The 15722-nt window shown below is 38.9% G+C and overlaps 2 protein-coding genes across 10 annotated transcripts in view; both read right to left on the bottom strand.

The window, feature by feature from the left end:
* RNEE/G (RNAse E/G-like protein) overlaps positions 1–15722 on the bottom strand; it is a 424083-nt gene that overhangs the window by 178855 nt on the left and 229506 nt on the right. For all 9 annotated transcript variants that reach the window (XM_089378340.1, XM_089378342.1, XM_089378337.1 and 6 more), the window contains one exon: positions 9824–9971. In XM_089378340.1, the coding sequence (XP_089234466.1) occupies positions 9824–9971 (148 nt within the window). The remainder of the gene's footprint in view (positions 1–9823; positions 9972–15722) is intronic.
* Positions 4282–7107, bottom strand: LOC149228716 (uncharacterized). Its single transcript, XM_089375719.1, has 2 exons — positions 5268–7107; positions 4282–5157 (listed from the first exon to the last, which is right to left on the bottom strand). Exons 1-2 carry the CDS (start codon positions 7057–7059, stop codon positions 4562–4564), a joined length of 2388 nt encoding a protein of 795 aa, XP_089231845.1. The 5' UTR covers positions 7060–7107; the 3' UTR covers positions 4282–4561.

The raw sequence follows: 15722 nt of genomic DNA, 5'->3' as shown, positions 1-15722 counted from the left end.
TATTTAAATTATATATATATATATAATATATATTTAATTAAAGTTATAATATTAGGTTATTAAGATAAAAGTTAGGATTAATAAGTAGAATAATTTCACTGGTTAGATTAAAAAGATAATTTATTTATTTATTTAAATTATTTAATAATTATTATTAATATTATATATATATATATATATATATATATATATATATATATAAATTAATCCTAATATTAGGTTGAGAATATTAATTGTTAATGGTTAGTTTTAAAAAAGTAATTTCATAATTTCTCTCAGGGTCTTCTGGGTTTGCACTTGGAACTTTCGAACTTGTTCTCCCCCTCTGTGGGCCATAATAGATGCATGCTCTGCATTAAAATCGCTACGTTTAGAGGAGATCAGGGGACAAAAATAGGCTGCAAAGTTTCAGATTCTAGCTCAGAAATCTACAGGATGTGGATCGGTGAATGATGTTTCCCTGAGACGCATTTCTGCTTCTCAAATTTCGGCCCTCTGGTCGTGGGTGTCTTCCATTCCTTTGAATGGATCTTTCTCCTCGGCGCTGGCAAGTCATGAGTTTTCTGATGAGTTTTCCAGTGTTCCTATGCAAGGGATCTCAGAGGAGCGCTCTGCTGGACCTGCTCCTTCTTTGAAGCAACCTGCTCCATACAACTCGGGTTGCTCTCCTTCAGTTTGCAGAGGGGGGCCAGTCCCATCATCGTTGGATGCTGCTGATCATTCGGACGGTACTCAGAACCTGCGATCTGGCTCGGTAGAACATCTTCCTTCGGCAAGTCTAAATGCATTGACGGCAAACGACAAATCTTCTCCTCGGTTAACGGCTCCCTCTGGTTCCCCGTTGCAGCATGAACACAGTGATGATTCTGCTAACCTGCTTGCACTGCAAAAACTTGCCCGGGGGTCTTCGTTGCATCAGTTGTGTGATTGTTTGAAGGTCGATGTCTATGAAGTCGTTGACCAGGGAGGAGGAAGGGCTTCCCCTCAGGCGCTGGAGCATTGTCAGCCTCAGGCTTCCTCGGGGTGTAGACCGGTTGGTCCTTCTGGGGTCGTTGGTCCAGGTTCGCCATTTTACTATTTTAATGATAATGGAGTCAGTCGTGATAATATAATCACGGCTGTTAATGGGAATAACATTCAATGCTATAATAATAAATATAAATACGTTATTAATAATAATAGAAATTTATATGATTCTAACGACTTTAATAAGAATGTTAATAAATATAATAATGACTTTAATAAGAATATTAAGAAGTATAATAACGGGACTACTAGTAATAATAATAAGAATTTATATTATTGTAATAAGAATATTAATAATTATTATTATTACAATAATAATATTATTAATACTCATAACACTAGCGTTAATAATAAAAATCTTTATAATTCTAATAATAAGGATAATATTAATTCGAATAACATTATTATTAATAATAAGAATTATTATTAATAACATTATTATTAATAATAATGGTCTTAATAATAATAATATCGATAATGATGAGAGTAATAATTCTATTTCAGGGAATAATTTTTCTAATAATGATAATTCATGTAATTCTAATAATAGCATTTTATATCGCATTGGAACTGAATCTTCTAGCAATAACAATGATGGTAACCTGAGCAATAAGGTTTTGAATTTGGACCAGGTAATGTCCCGCAATTCTAAGGTGGTTAATCTTTCTAGCTTCTCTTTTTCCCCTTCGGTTTTCAGTGTTTTAGGCAAAGATCTAAACTTTGCCCTTGCCCCTAGAAAAATCCCAGTGGAGGACATTATTTGCGATGTGGAATTCGGGATTAGAGATCTTCTGGATAATATCAAGGACACTATTAGACAAGATTGTGCTGTCGTCCTTAGGAAGGCCAAGCCCCCTTGGAAGAACCTCAGCAACGAGGAAGCCTCCGCCCTAAAATCCTTAAATCAGAACAAAGATATTGTAGTTTTGAAGGCAGACAAAGGAGGAGCTACAGTCATCCTTAACAAGGATGATTACCAGAGGAAGATGCTAGATCATCTCCACAATAGTGGCAGTTATAAAAAACTGCCCAAGAACCCTCTGAAGAAGATTTCTAGGACTGTGGCTCTCGCCATTAAATCTAATAATTCAGTGAGTTCCCTGTGCCACAAGCTCATTGAAAGTAGTCCCATTACTCCTAGGATCTATGGGTTACCAAAGATTCACAAGGAAGGGGCCCCTCTGAGGCCTATCGTCAACACCATTGGCGGTCCGACCTATCTTCTGGCTAAGTTCCTTGCCCTTAAACTTAAGCCCCCGGTTGGCCGCACTGAGTCCTTCATGAAAGACTCTGCATCCATTATTAAGGAGCTGAAGGATATTAAGCTTAGCCCTGAGTACATTCTCATCAGCGTTGATGTGGTCTCCCTTTATACTTGCATCCCTATAAAGGAGGCCTTGGAAGTGATCTATCGCCTAACAGATCCCGATACCGCGCATCTGGTGGAGATCTGTCTCACTTCCACGTTCTTCTGTTTCGAGGGTGAATTCTTTGAGCAGACTTGTGGTGTTGCCATGGGTTCCCCTCTTTCCCCTATCGTTGCGAATCTTTTTATGGAAGATTTCGAAGCCAAAGCTTTATCCTCAACTCGTCTTCTTCCTAAGCTTGGAAAAGGTATGTGGATGACACTAATGTCATCTGGCCCCATGGCCCTGAGGAGCTGGATCGTTTCTTTAATCACCTCAACAGTCGGTCCTCGGCCATCAAGTTCACCATGGAAAAAGAGGACAATGGTTGCCTCCCTTTCCTGGATATTCTTATATCTCGGAATAAGGATGGCTTTCTCTCCCACTCTGTGTTCCGTAAGAAAACGCATATTGAGCAGTATCTTCATGCCGATTCCCATCATTTCCCTGCTCAAAAGTTGGGTGTTCTTAACACCCTCGCTACTCGTGCCCTTAGGATCTCCGATTGTGAGAGCTTTGATAAGGAGAGATCCCATCTCCTTAATGTCTTTGTGGAGAATGGTTATAGTAGACGCCTGGGTCAGAAGGCTTTCCAGAAAGCCTCAAAAAACGCGTTAATTAAGAAAGAGCCAAAAGAGCGTCGTCCAGGGGTCCATCTTCCCTATGTTCAAGGAACCACGGACAAGATTGCTCGGATCCTTAAAAGGTATGATATTCCCTCAACCTTTAGGCCCCTCAACACCATTCGCAATTCCCTCCGATCAGTGAAAGATCCCGTTAACCCTAAGGACATGAAGGGTGTCTACTTGATCCCTTGTTCTTGTGGGACCCCCTATATTGGGGAAACAGGACGCTCCATCCATCAAAGGATCTGCGAACATGCGGCCGACCTAAGACATGGGAGATCCAAGTCTTTAGCATTAGCTGAGCATGTGGAAAAGACCAAGCATCAGGTGTGCATTGAGGAGGCCAAGGTTGTTGCCAAAGTTGCTCAGTTCCACCATCGTAAATTGAGGGAAGCTATTGAGATTGAGAAGAGGCCGAGCAATCTCAATAGAGATGATGGTTGGAAAATCAGTAGGTGCTGGATTCCAACACTCTCTTCTTAGTCGGTTTTTCTGCCCCCTCCTTGTTTTTTGTGCTCTTTTTATATATATAGAATTTTTATTATTATTATTATTCTTTTTTTTTTAACATCCTAATATTATAATATATATAATATTAACAATATTTAGCAAATTAATTAATTAAATAAATAAATTACCTTTTTAAACTAACCATAGATTAATTTATTTATTTTATCCTAACCTTAAAACATATATATATATATAGATATATATATTTGATTATTAATAAATAAATTATGAAATTACTTTTTTAAAACTAACCATTAGCAATTATTATTCTCAACCTAATATTAGGATTAATTAATATATATATATATATATATAATATTAATAATAATTATTAAATAATTTAAATAAATTATCTTTTTAATCTAACCAGTAAAATTATTTTACTTATTAATCCTAACTTTTATCTTAAATATATATATATATATATATAATTTAAATAAATAAAGAAATTACTTCTTTAACCGACCTTTAAAATTATTTTCATTTTTCCATAAATAATAATAATAAAAATAAACTAACCATTAAATTATTATTGAATAAAATACTCGTCACTTAACAACCTAATATTATGATTTTAATTAAAATATATATATATATATATATATATCAGTGTTTTTAAAACCGGAACCGGTGACCGAACCGGTCCACCTAGCTAACCGGTTTACCGACCGGAACCGGTCTAACCGGGACTGGTTTGGTCTAAACGAACCGGTTTTTAAAAAATACATTAAATAATTAATTTTTAATGAAAAAAAACTATTTTTAAGATGTAAAACCATGATTCCAAGCCAATAGAGACAAAATATGCAAAGTTTGCTCATTTATATACCATGCAAAGGTGAATATATCAAAATGGCACCGAGTGCAATACATATCATCGACAAAATAGCAAAATACATAAGAAATGAGGCTCTAAATGGCCTATAAAGTCCAAAAACAATGCTGCAAGCTATGAGGCCATTGGCCTACTACAAGTCTACAGTGTACACATGATCAATCATCAAGATCATCACCACTACTAGACACAGGATCATCATCAGGAGCTACATAGACATCATCTGGTTCAGAGTCTGAGGATGCCTCTGCCTCATCTGCAACATCAGTATCAATGCCACCAATGACAATAGAAGTGGACCTAGTGGAAGCACGAGTTCGTCGACCTGCACGACTAGTGCCTTCCATTGGTTCCTTGCCTTTCCTTGATGCCGCTACTGATCCTGGTTCTGATGCCGCCACATAATCTGCCTCATCCTCCGCTAAAGCCATGTCGATATCAAAATCAGCCTCAAACACAGGATCTTCAGTCTCCTCCACCCATTCTGATGTTGGATCAATATCGTCCAACACAATGGGATCTAGATCAGGTGATTTGCTCATCATTTGGTTCCTCCTCAGTCGAAGGTTGTATTGCACAAAAACAAGATCATTTAACCGTTTTTGTTCCAAACGGTTTCTCTTCTTCGTGTGTATGCGCTCAAAAACAGACCAATTGCGCTCACAACCTGAAGCACTGCAAGTTTGACTGAGGACTCTAATTGCAAACCTTTGCAATTGAGGACACTGGCCACCAAATGACTCCCACCAATGTGCTGCAAAGAAAAAGACAATAATTAGTAACTTAGTTTATAATTTGAATTGTAAAGAACGTAAACAATTTTAACTTGAAATGAAAAACAAAATGGAAATTGGAATTGCTTACCTGGTTGGTCCACATCTCTTGCCATCTTTGCCAAGTTTTTGCCAAAAGTACCACTTGCTTGATTGAAAATAGTAAGCTGTCTATGTATATCCAACTGGTCTACATGGTTAGGGACCATGCGCTCCAAGCAATCAATCAATCCAGCTCTGACCTCCCCATCATGCTGATCTCCTAGCCGATTTTTATAGTGATACCTTGGGTTCAAAAAATACCCGGCTGCATGTATAGGACGATGGAGTTGATTGTTCCATCTGTTATCAATGATCTCCCATATACGGCCATATTTAGCTAACCTGTCATTGTAAGCTGCCCGTATCTGCTCCTTTGCCTGATCCATAGCTTCATAAATGTAGCCCATGGCCAATCTTTCCCCATCCACCAACCTTAGCACCTTAACAAGGGGCTCGGTAATTTTCACAAGCTCTACAAACCTTTTCCAAAAATAAGTGTCTAACACTTTCTTTTTGGTGTCTTTTCCATCTGGTCTACGAGCCCACCAAGATTCAGACCATTCATCAGAGGAAAACATTTTCTGCAAGTTTCTATGTTGACCATTGAGACATTGCAACGTGAGGAAGTGAGTTGCAAATCTCGTAATTGCAGGCCTAACAAGCTCTTTGCCTCCAGTGTGTTTCCTCATTAGGCTCAATACCCATGAGTGGTTGTAAATGTATTTTGTAATGCACTTGGCATGCTCTACAGTGTTTTTTACCCACTCCACCTTGCCTATATCCTCAAGCATGAGGTCTATGCAATGTGCAGCACATGGAGTCCAAAATATGGTCTTATATTTGGCCTCAAGCATCTTTCCAGCAAGAACATAGTTTGAGGCATTATCAGTGATGACCTGCACAACATGCTGCTCCCCAACTTCCTGAATAATGTTATCCAAAAGCTCAAATAGAAGGCTTGCATCCTTTACCCTATCAGATGCATCAACTGATTTCAAAAACATGGTTCCTTGAGGGCAAGAAACAAGGAAATTAATGATAGTGCGGTTCTTTCCATCGGTCCATCCATCTGACATAATGGAACAACCTGTTTTGACCCATGACTCTCTAAACTCAGTCAAATACTCATCAATGGAAGATATCTCTTTTTGCAAAAGAGCTCCCCTCAAGTCATGCATACTAGGGCCTTTGAAGCCCTTTCCTGCAGCTATAACAGAGTCCCACATAGCTTGGTAATAAGGTGAGCGAGCAGCATTAAATGGGATATCTGAATCATACCACCATCTAGCAATGTATTGGTGAGAAGTTTCTTTGCATTGTTTTTTCCAATGCTGATCCAAAGTGGGTTGAGAACTTGGCTGGGAGGAAGTGGGATTAGATTTAGAAGAAGCAATGGTGGCAGAAGATGAGAAATAACTTTGGATGTTTTGTCTCTTTGGTCCTTTTGATGGTTGGCCAACTCCAACAGAAGGATGAACATAGTGAAAGGGGTCATTGGTGGAAGGGATAGAAGTGGAGTCTTGAATCTCATAATCATCATACCCACTCTCTTTCATGGCTTCTAATAATTCCCTCTTCCTTGCAATTTCATCTTGGATGGCCTTCTCCCTAGCCTTATCCTCATAAAAATTTTCAAGCTTGGCAATGTATTCTGCCCTAATAGGACCTAACAGTGCATTTGGTGCATCACATGGCTTTACTTGGCCTCTTACCCCAGCCAAGTGTTGTTTCAACCTAAGAATACCCCCACCTCCAATAGATTTATGGCATAATTTGCATATCATTTTTCCCTCAACTACATCACAATGAGCCCATGCACTGTCCTTTCCTTTTGGAGCCATGTTTGCTTGAAATAATAACAATTTGCAAATAAATCTGCCATTTAAAAAAAAAATTGCAGCTAAGGAACATAGAAAACCAATGATAAATGTAGGAAAAAAAATGCACATGCAAGCTACAAAATTTGATAGCATAGAGCTAGAGAGTTCATAGGCTTAGCATAGATGATAGATCATTGAAATGAGAAGTTTATAGCACAAAAAAATTAATTCATGGACAGCAGACCCAAATGAGGAATTATCAAGTGCAAATCCTTACCTGGAAATGCAAAGTAGCTCCCTTAGCCTCCTCTTGATGATGGCAACTCCACTGACAGCTACACACTATCTCCAAAATAGCTCCAACTCCAACTCCAAGATGACTACTTCAGCAAAACCTCCACACTCTCCAAGCTCACAAACAAACTCACAAACACTCACAAACACTCCAAATCAGTTGTGTGAGACAAATGAGAGTGAGAGGGGTGTCTTATAGCAAGTGTGAGGGTGTTTTTGGAGGGAAAATCCCTTTCCCTCACCCCCAAAAACCCTAAACCGCCCTCAGCTGCAAAAAACCGTGCGCTTTTTACCTTGACCGGCGGCCTGTCCCTAAACCGGCCGGTTTAGGACGGAACCGGCCGGTTAGCAATAAACCGGCCGGTTTTGACCTAAACCGGCCGGTTTTTACCGGTTAGGTCTAATTTCTGGGCAAGTGAGGCTTCTAACCGGGTTTTTTCACCGGTTCTGACCGGTGAGCCTCCCAACCGGCCGGTTAGGCCGGTAACCGGTCAGACCGGAACGGTTTTTAAAACTATGATATATATATATATATATATATATAATAATTATTAAATAATTTGAATAAATAAATAGATTACCTTTCAAACTAACCATTGAAATTATTAATCCTAACTTTTATCTTAATAACCTAGTATTATAATTATATATATATACTAATTTTAATTTAAATAAATTCCTTTTTTAAAAACCAACCATTTTACCTAATTTAACTTATTTCCATAAAAAAATAATAATATTAAATTAATAATAATATTAAATTAATAAATAATAAGTTGACCTGGGTCCTAAGGTCAAAACTAGCCGTTAGTCAATTTAGCCGTTGGAGACTCTGCTCAGACTATTTATCATGCTAAGCTGGATCTGTTTCTTCAACTTGTCCTGACGATGAACCACACTAGTTGGTTCGAAACGCATCGACAAATGTCTGTCTACATGTGATTTTCGTCGAAGTTATTCTTTCAAAAATTATTTAAAACATTTAAATATCGAAACAAACACAATACAGTCACAACATCTACAGATCATCAACTGAAAGAAAACAAACACATAAGTGACACCGTTATTTTTGGACAAATGTCCCCAGAAAAAACCAAAGAGGGAAAACCGGTGCAGCTATTCTGTCGGTTTATTATTATGCAGTATTTCCTTGAGTACAACTGGGTGCCTAACTGGCTCACCCGATAGAGAAAAATACACAGCAGCAATACTTCTATATTCGGAAACAAGTATTCAGAAAACCTGTCCCATAAAACCCTCTCCGGTGACTCTAAAGCTCAGCGTTGGCCCTCAGCCTCCTACTGACCAGCGTTAGCCCCAAGACCCTCTGCGTCAGCCTATGATGCACTACGCAGCCTCTGGGACCCTCTGTGTTAGCCTATGATGCACTACGCAACCTCTGGGACCCTCTGCGTCATTCCAGCAGCCTATGCGAGGATGACGCAGTCCCTCTGGCCTCTGCGTTGTCTTTGTTGGGCTCTGTGTGACCCGAACTGGCTATTGCTCTCACTCTCTCTGCTTTGTGCTAGTCTCTCAGGACTGTCTCTACCTCTCTGTCTAGTACTCACTGCCTCCCATTGCTGATCACTGATTCACTTTTGCTTAGCAACCCCGCTCTAGCAAAATGAATGATTGATCACTCTGGTGTTTTCTCCCACTGACCCTCAAGCCCCCTCTTATACTTTTCTAATTGGTCCTTCAACGGTCGAGATTCAATCTCTAATCAACAGCTAAGATTAGATTTGGCTTGATCCATGACTTGTGGAACCTTCTAACCGAGTTTTATATTAATACCCATTAATATTTTATTTTTCCTAAGTTCAGACTTAGGAACTCCATTAAAAATATTAATTATTTTAATATCTTCCAAACTGGGTACAATCTGTCCAAACCATTCTGGGTCTTGGAGATTTTATGTGCTTTAGCCTCTCCACCAATTTTCATGGCTAAAGCACATCCGATGCTACCCCAAATCAAGATTTAGGTCCCTTGCTGGTATGAGTGGTAACAATAACTATATCTCTCTTTTTGCTTGTTTTTCAGGAATGGACAACAAGTCCATGAGCATTAGCATGTTTACTCATAGAACTGATTGATCATCTAAATTGTACACGATAAATGACTGAAATTTTGAAAAGATAAAGTCCTAGGTAGCAGCATGGAATGGTATTCTAATCCTTGCCTCCCTCTCTTATCTAATCATGCTTTTGCTCTAACTTGACCATACACATTACAAATGTGATCAGCACCAATTATATTGCATCATGTTCAATCTGCTGAAGGATCTTTTTCTTTTTCCAAGAATTATGTATTGGTGTCTTAAAAATGGGAACTAAATTGAATGAATTTTAATTACCCAAATAAAAAACTTCAAGACATCTGTAAAACAAGCATTTGACAAGTTTCTAGAACATATTACACATGCATGTAGATAGATGCATAAATACTACGTATGGGTGTCTTTCCATCTGAAAAAAGTCAACAAGCTTACTTGTCTTGCAGCTGCAAGATTAACCTCAAGAATAGCCTGCTCTTGAGACAATTTTTCACCTAGCATGCCACTACCACCATTGACATCAATCGAAACTAATGCTTCTGTTTGTTCAATTACCAAGTAACCTCCATTAGGCAGGTACACTCTGCATCAACGGCAAAAAAACATCATTTCAGTGTACAAAAAATAATACAAAAACCTAACCCACATTTTAATATATGTACACCAGCATGGAGGGAAAAATTTCTCAATACTCGTATTTCAATTGAATAATTTGCAAAAGGATAAGCGGTTATAAATGAAATCACAATATTATAAATACCATTTCTAACAAATCAAGAATGAAATCCATTGCATTCAGTAAGTACTCGTACCATTTGTGAACCAGAAAGTAGCCTAATGATTCAACATTTTTTACTTCAATAAATGTGTATATCATATCTCTAAATGCTTATCAAAATGGCACACTTACAGAACACAAAAAATCCAAATAACAAAATGCATCTCTACAACAAACTATAAATGAGAGATTATGGTACTAAATGGGTACTCTGAGAGAAAAGATTGGGCTCTAGTAGGGTTTCAAGTTAATGTTCTAGAGATTGTGACTTTTAGCCATGGGTTGACCGTTGTATGTTCATAATATATTTTCAGCATATAGGTACCGCTGGTGAAATGAGGGGTAACAAGTACCAAGGTAATAAGAACAAAACATTAAGCCCCACTGAGGAATGAACCTAGTGCACTCCACCACCAAGGAAGTAATAAATCCTCAACTCTTAGAAAATTTAGAGCACCATGGGCATGTAGTACACAACCCCCCCACCCTCCTTCTCTGAAAACCATATGTAACAATATGCATCATCAAACCTTAGACCACCAAAACCATATTTAACAATATACATCATCAAGCCTTAGAAATGTGTTAACCCCCAGTGATCCATCTAGTAAGTTCGCCCCTACACTCAATAAGAGGGGACCATATAGAACATCCTTTTCTTCTAGTGTAAAATTCCAACTAAGGAAATTTTCCAAGTGGTCAAAATTTTTCTGAGTTTTCAGTGAGATTTTCAGTGAGGCATTTTGTCAAACATATCAAGCACACACTGCTGTAGGTGTTCTGAGAAATTTTAATTCTCCAATCAGTGTTTTACAGTGGATTACTACCTCCCAAATATGGCTCCCCAGCCACAGTATATAACAACAAATATTTCATAAAGATGGACAAAACAAATCTGAGCATAAAACATATTTCTTTTAATTAAATATCAGTCCCCAATTTACAAAGCATGGATATATTAATATACAGCACTTTAAAGTGTATATATAGCAGAACCATACTCAGAAAATGAGTGCACAGTGGAACCTGGAGTCAGAGAATAAGCTTAACAGCATCTATGCTCTTGCACCAGCTTTCATGTCAGCTCCTACCAGCTCACTGTAGCTTGAAGAAATATTCCAGGAGGCTGATAACATGTACAGCAGCAAGGAAACTCGAGCTTTGTGTAATAACCAGCCTTTATACACTTCAGCAAGAGCAAATTTCAGTGAGCAGCCTCTCCTTTTCTCAGCATTGCAAACTGTACCACAGCCATTAGAAGCTACAGGACCACGCTCAATAAAGAATACACGTCCAGCAAACAAATAGTAAGATACTTGGCCTTCACTATCTCGGGAACTTAACTCCGACACCCAAATTGACCTTCAGCAAGTATTTATATGTTAAGACAGCTACTAAAAGGAACGCAGACTTCATTTAATATTTAATGGGAAACTCGGCCTCTATTCTGTTCTTATAAATCATCCCACCAAAATGAGAATGATCTTTGACCCCTTGCCTTAGTAAACTCAGTCCTTAGTTCCAACAACTTGACCAGCAATGACTTTGTAACAATACAGCCCTTTCTTTGCAGTGCAAACTCGTCTTTCCAAAAGATAAAAACTTGGCCTCTCTTCCTCAACAAATTCTGGGCTTTTTCTCCATAGCTCGAACCATAGATTTGGCTTGAAATCCCACCCGTGAGAAGATATATAGGAAACACAATATCAGTGGATAAAATTAATTGATGAAACTTCTTTACCTCAATATCTTTTGAAGAACTTCTTCTCCATGAAGGCACAGTGGTGAAATCTGTGTGATCTCACTCCTTGAACCAGTTAGAGTGTATAGTTTCAACACTGAAACCAGCTATGGCAGCTAGGATTTTCCAACCCTAAACTCCTCCAAAAACTTTCTAAGAGTTTTTTCTCAAAAAACACTAGTGAATGAATGAGGAGAGATCCCCCCATTTCCCTTTTTATAACTCACTTACCTTTTCCCTCCAATTAAATATTTAAAAACACTTTTCCTTTCTTTATTTAATGAAGTGACTTCTATAAATTAATTAAAGTCACTTTTAATGTCGGAAAATGCATAATTCGTCTTTGTGGTCACACTAGCCACCCATAGCGCATTTTCATCATCCTGCCTATAGATATTTTCGCCCCGATTCGAACGAGCTATTACACTAAGGTGTTTCTCCAAGTAATCAGCTCAAAACAACACCTTAAGCGTAATTAATTAATATAGGCTCGTTAATAACTCTATGTCATGTCCCCATTTTTATTCTTCTTCATCATACAGCCAGGGTGGATTTCCAAGGCAGGGAATGGCCAGCTCAGTGGAGCAAGTTATGTCATCAGGGGTCCCGGTGGAGTTTTGAGGAGTTTCTATGAGGTCTGATGGCATTCGCTTGGTATATTCTGTCATCCGCACCATTTTCCTTTTGTTTCGGTGCATTCCAACAACTTTCAGGAAACTGAGTTATTAGTGGCTTTGACTCAATTAATTACGCTTAAGGTGGCATTCCAGGAGGAATACGTGGCAAAACACCTTAGCATAATAGCTCGTAGGAACTGGAACGAGATCTACATGATAGGATGGTTAGATGAGAGTTTCAGTGACCAGGGGAGACATGATGACCAATTTACCATTTTCCCACATTAAAAAGAATATTTTAATTAAAATAAAATAGGGAAAAGTGCTCCATGATTAAAATAATAATAAAATAGGAGGTTCTAGAGGGATCCAACAAATCTATAAAAGAGGAGGAGAAGGCCATTGGAGGACAGGTTGGATTTGAGATTTCTTCTTGTGGAGAGGTTTGAGAACGTGGTTCTCTACTTCAGCAATAGCCCTAGGGTGGAAACTCTCAGGTGATTTAGTGAGAGTGGGTGAGCACCCATCGCTTCCCTTGGTGGATCCATTCAGGGTTCACAAGTTACAATGATTTGATTTTCAGTTTGTTTTGGGAGGCCCATTGTGGCATTATTGTAGGTTTGTTGAGGCCAGCTATCTCGCTCTTTTGTTATTCCAGCATCTAAAACCCCAGTTCATATATTATAATAAAGTTGAGATTGTTTCTGCTTATCATGTTATAGAAATTGCATGCATTTTATATGTTATATTTTACATGGCAATCTTTTGTTTATGAATAGAATTTGTATCTGCAGTTTTTCTGTGTTAAAAAATCGAGCTTGTTCCAAAATTTTCTCATTTGGGACATTACAGTGGTATCAGATCATCGAACTTGGCTCAACCTGCGGGTTTTCAATTTTTAGTTGCCACTATTATGGTTCAAGGGTTTTAAAAGGCTAATCTAGTCGTTCCCTTCAGTAATTCGTGGACCCATTTACAGATCGAGACCCTTTTTGAGGCTGAATGCTAATTCCTTGGGGCATGGCAGGGTCATTATTGCAGCTGTGGTGAATGCCCAATTGATCGTACAAGTTGCAGCAGTCAGCGCTGGTGGACATTATTGAAGAATATTCCAAAGAGGATATCAACAACAGCGTCTTAGTCAGACAAGTTCGATAAATTGGGTAGTGGAGCTAAGCAGCCATGCTTCAATTATAGTTGAGGAATCTTTAGCTGTAAAGATCCGCTGAAGCCGACCACACCATGACACAAAGATACGGTCTGTGAGAGATTGTTTGAAGTTGGCAATGTGGTCACGCACAAGAGAGCGTTGTTGTGTGGCCATCACACTTGCACGAATTTCCAAGCTCTGCCAAGGAACGATTTACGTGACAAAGGACACTTGCATACACAGTCTGAGAAAAACATAAATCAAGCATCAGTATAATTGCCAGCATGGAAAGGTTCCAAGCCGTCAAGGGCACTTCGAGTTACAGCTGGAACGTGGCATCACAATATGCAACATTTGTTTGTCGTTGAGAAGAAAGTGTGACCCGACAGGTATAGTAGCTGATCGTGGTTGCAATAGGGAGGAGTCAACTAAGGCACAGACAATAGTTCGTGGCCGCTAAAGGAACTAGATCGAGTCCCCATCATTAATCAAGTCCCATGGGACCTGTTGACACGTAAATCCTCTGGGTTGAGTTGCTACCTGTGTGAAGTTCGACTTTTAATTTATGCAACGTGTACTGGAGTCGTCACTGCCAAGCTTGGACGCAACGCAATAAATCGTTGAAAAAATCGCTGGAATGGTCTTAGGACTCATGAATGTCGAACATTTTGGCCATAAGTTTCACGGACGTAGAGATCTGATCCAACGGCTGTGAACAGATTTCACGCACCATTGATCTCACAGAAAAGGTGAAGCGGCTCCATTGTTGGTTTCCGTCAGTCGTGGGCGAAGTTAAGAGTCGCTATGTCAAAGGCCGAATCATTTATGTTGAGGGTGTTGTTGGGCCATAGGCAGGTCGTCGTTGACCAAGAACGTTGTCAATCCTCTGCGCAGATGAATTGAAATCAGGCGGGTCAGCGTTGTCACCTATATTCATCATACATGGGTCCTACGATTAGTGATCGGGCCCGACAAGAACTGTCCTTGAACGCACACTAGCCACAATTAATGTGAAAAGAGACAGTGAGGTGGTTCAAGCCATTTGGGTGACGGGACTGATCGTATTGGTCATACAAGAAGTCAGCAAGTAGCGGTTCATGGTCGATTTACCTTGTTGCCTGGGACATGCTTCATTTGTTGATCAACGTGGACTGTGAGAGGGTCTCTCTCCTCATAGGTCGAGGGGGTGCTTGGAAACCTCCACAATTTTGTTTGCTGGCAAATTTGTAGCTGTTACAAGAAGGGATTTATTAAGTAGAAGAGAATTGTAGGCTAGATGTAATTACTGTGCAAAGGTTTGGGGGGAGATTTGTGAAACCTGCGAAATGAGATTGTAAAAGAAACAAGTATCTCAGCTTGGAACCCGAGTCGTGTTGTTGTTGGTTGTATGTGCAAGTCTAGGCAGATTGCAGACTATAGTTGTGAATTATTTCATAACGTTGGGACAGTCACTTGGCAATTGCACTACCAAAGGACAACTTGAAAGTGGAATCAAGCCTGGAAGATTGAATTTCTACCAGGTTTTATCTTCCTAATCTGCTCTCTATGTATTTAATTTTAATGGTTGTTAGTTCCTCATACAACAGTTTGCTAAGTCATGAGTTTTTCATATGCATTATGTGCCTATTTGAAGTCTGTTGGCACACATTTAATCCTGGAAATTACATTATGATTCTGGGATCTTTCTTAAGACACCTACAACACTAAACATTCAAGCCTGTTTAATCAAAATTCACAGAGGATAAAGTTTATTTTTCCTAGCTTCCTCAGAAGTTGTGCAATTGGTATATCTCAGTGATCTATTAGCCTTGTAACATGTTGAGCAAGAAGGGATAGTAAATTGCACTCTGTTGCTTGTGTCCTATGTTTGTTGAGTGGATTTGTATTTAGTGTTGTGTCTTGAGAGAATTATCTCTATGAGTGTCTTGTATGTTGATGTCTTGTGCTACACAGCAGTACATCAATGGACTGCAATCTGGGTCAAAAACCAGCAGCGACAAACAGCAGACCCTTCTCAAAGGGGGTCTATGCCATTCTTCAGAGAGAAC

This window comes from Pinus tabuliformis, chromosome J (genome assembly GCF_031772625.1).
Source record: "Pinus tabuliformis cultivar Carrire ecotype Pingquan chromosome J, CPIR1, whole genome shotgun sequence".
Lineage (NCBI taxonomy): Eukaryota > Viridiplantae > Streptophyta > Pinopsida > Pinales > Pinaceae > Pinus > Pinus tabuliformis.
Note: the sequence above shows the minus strand (reverse complement) of the source record. Positions and strands in the feature narration are given on the sequence as shown.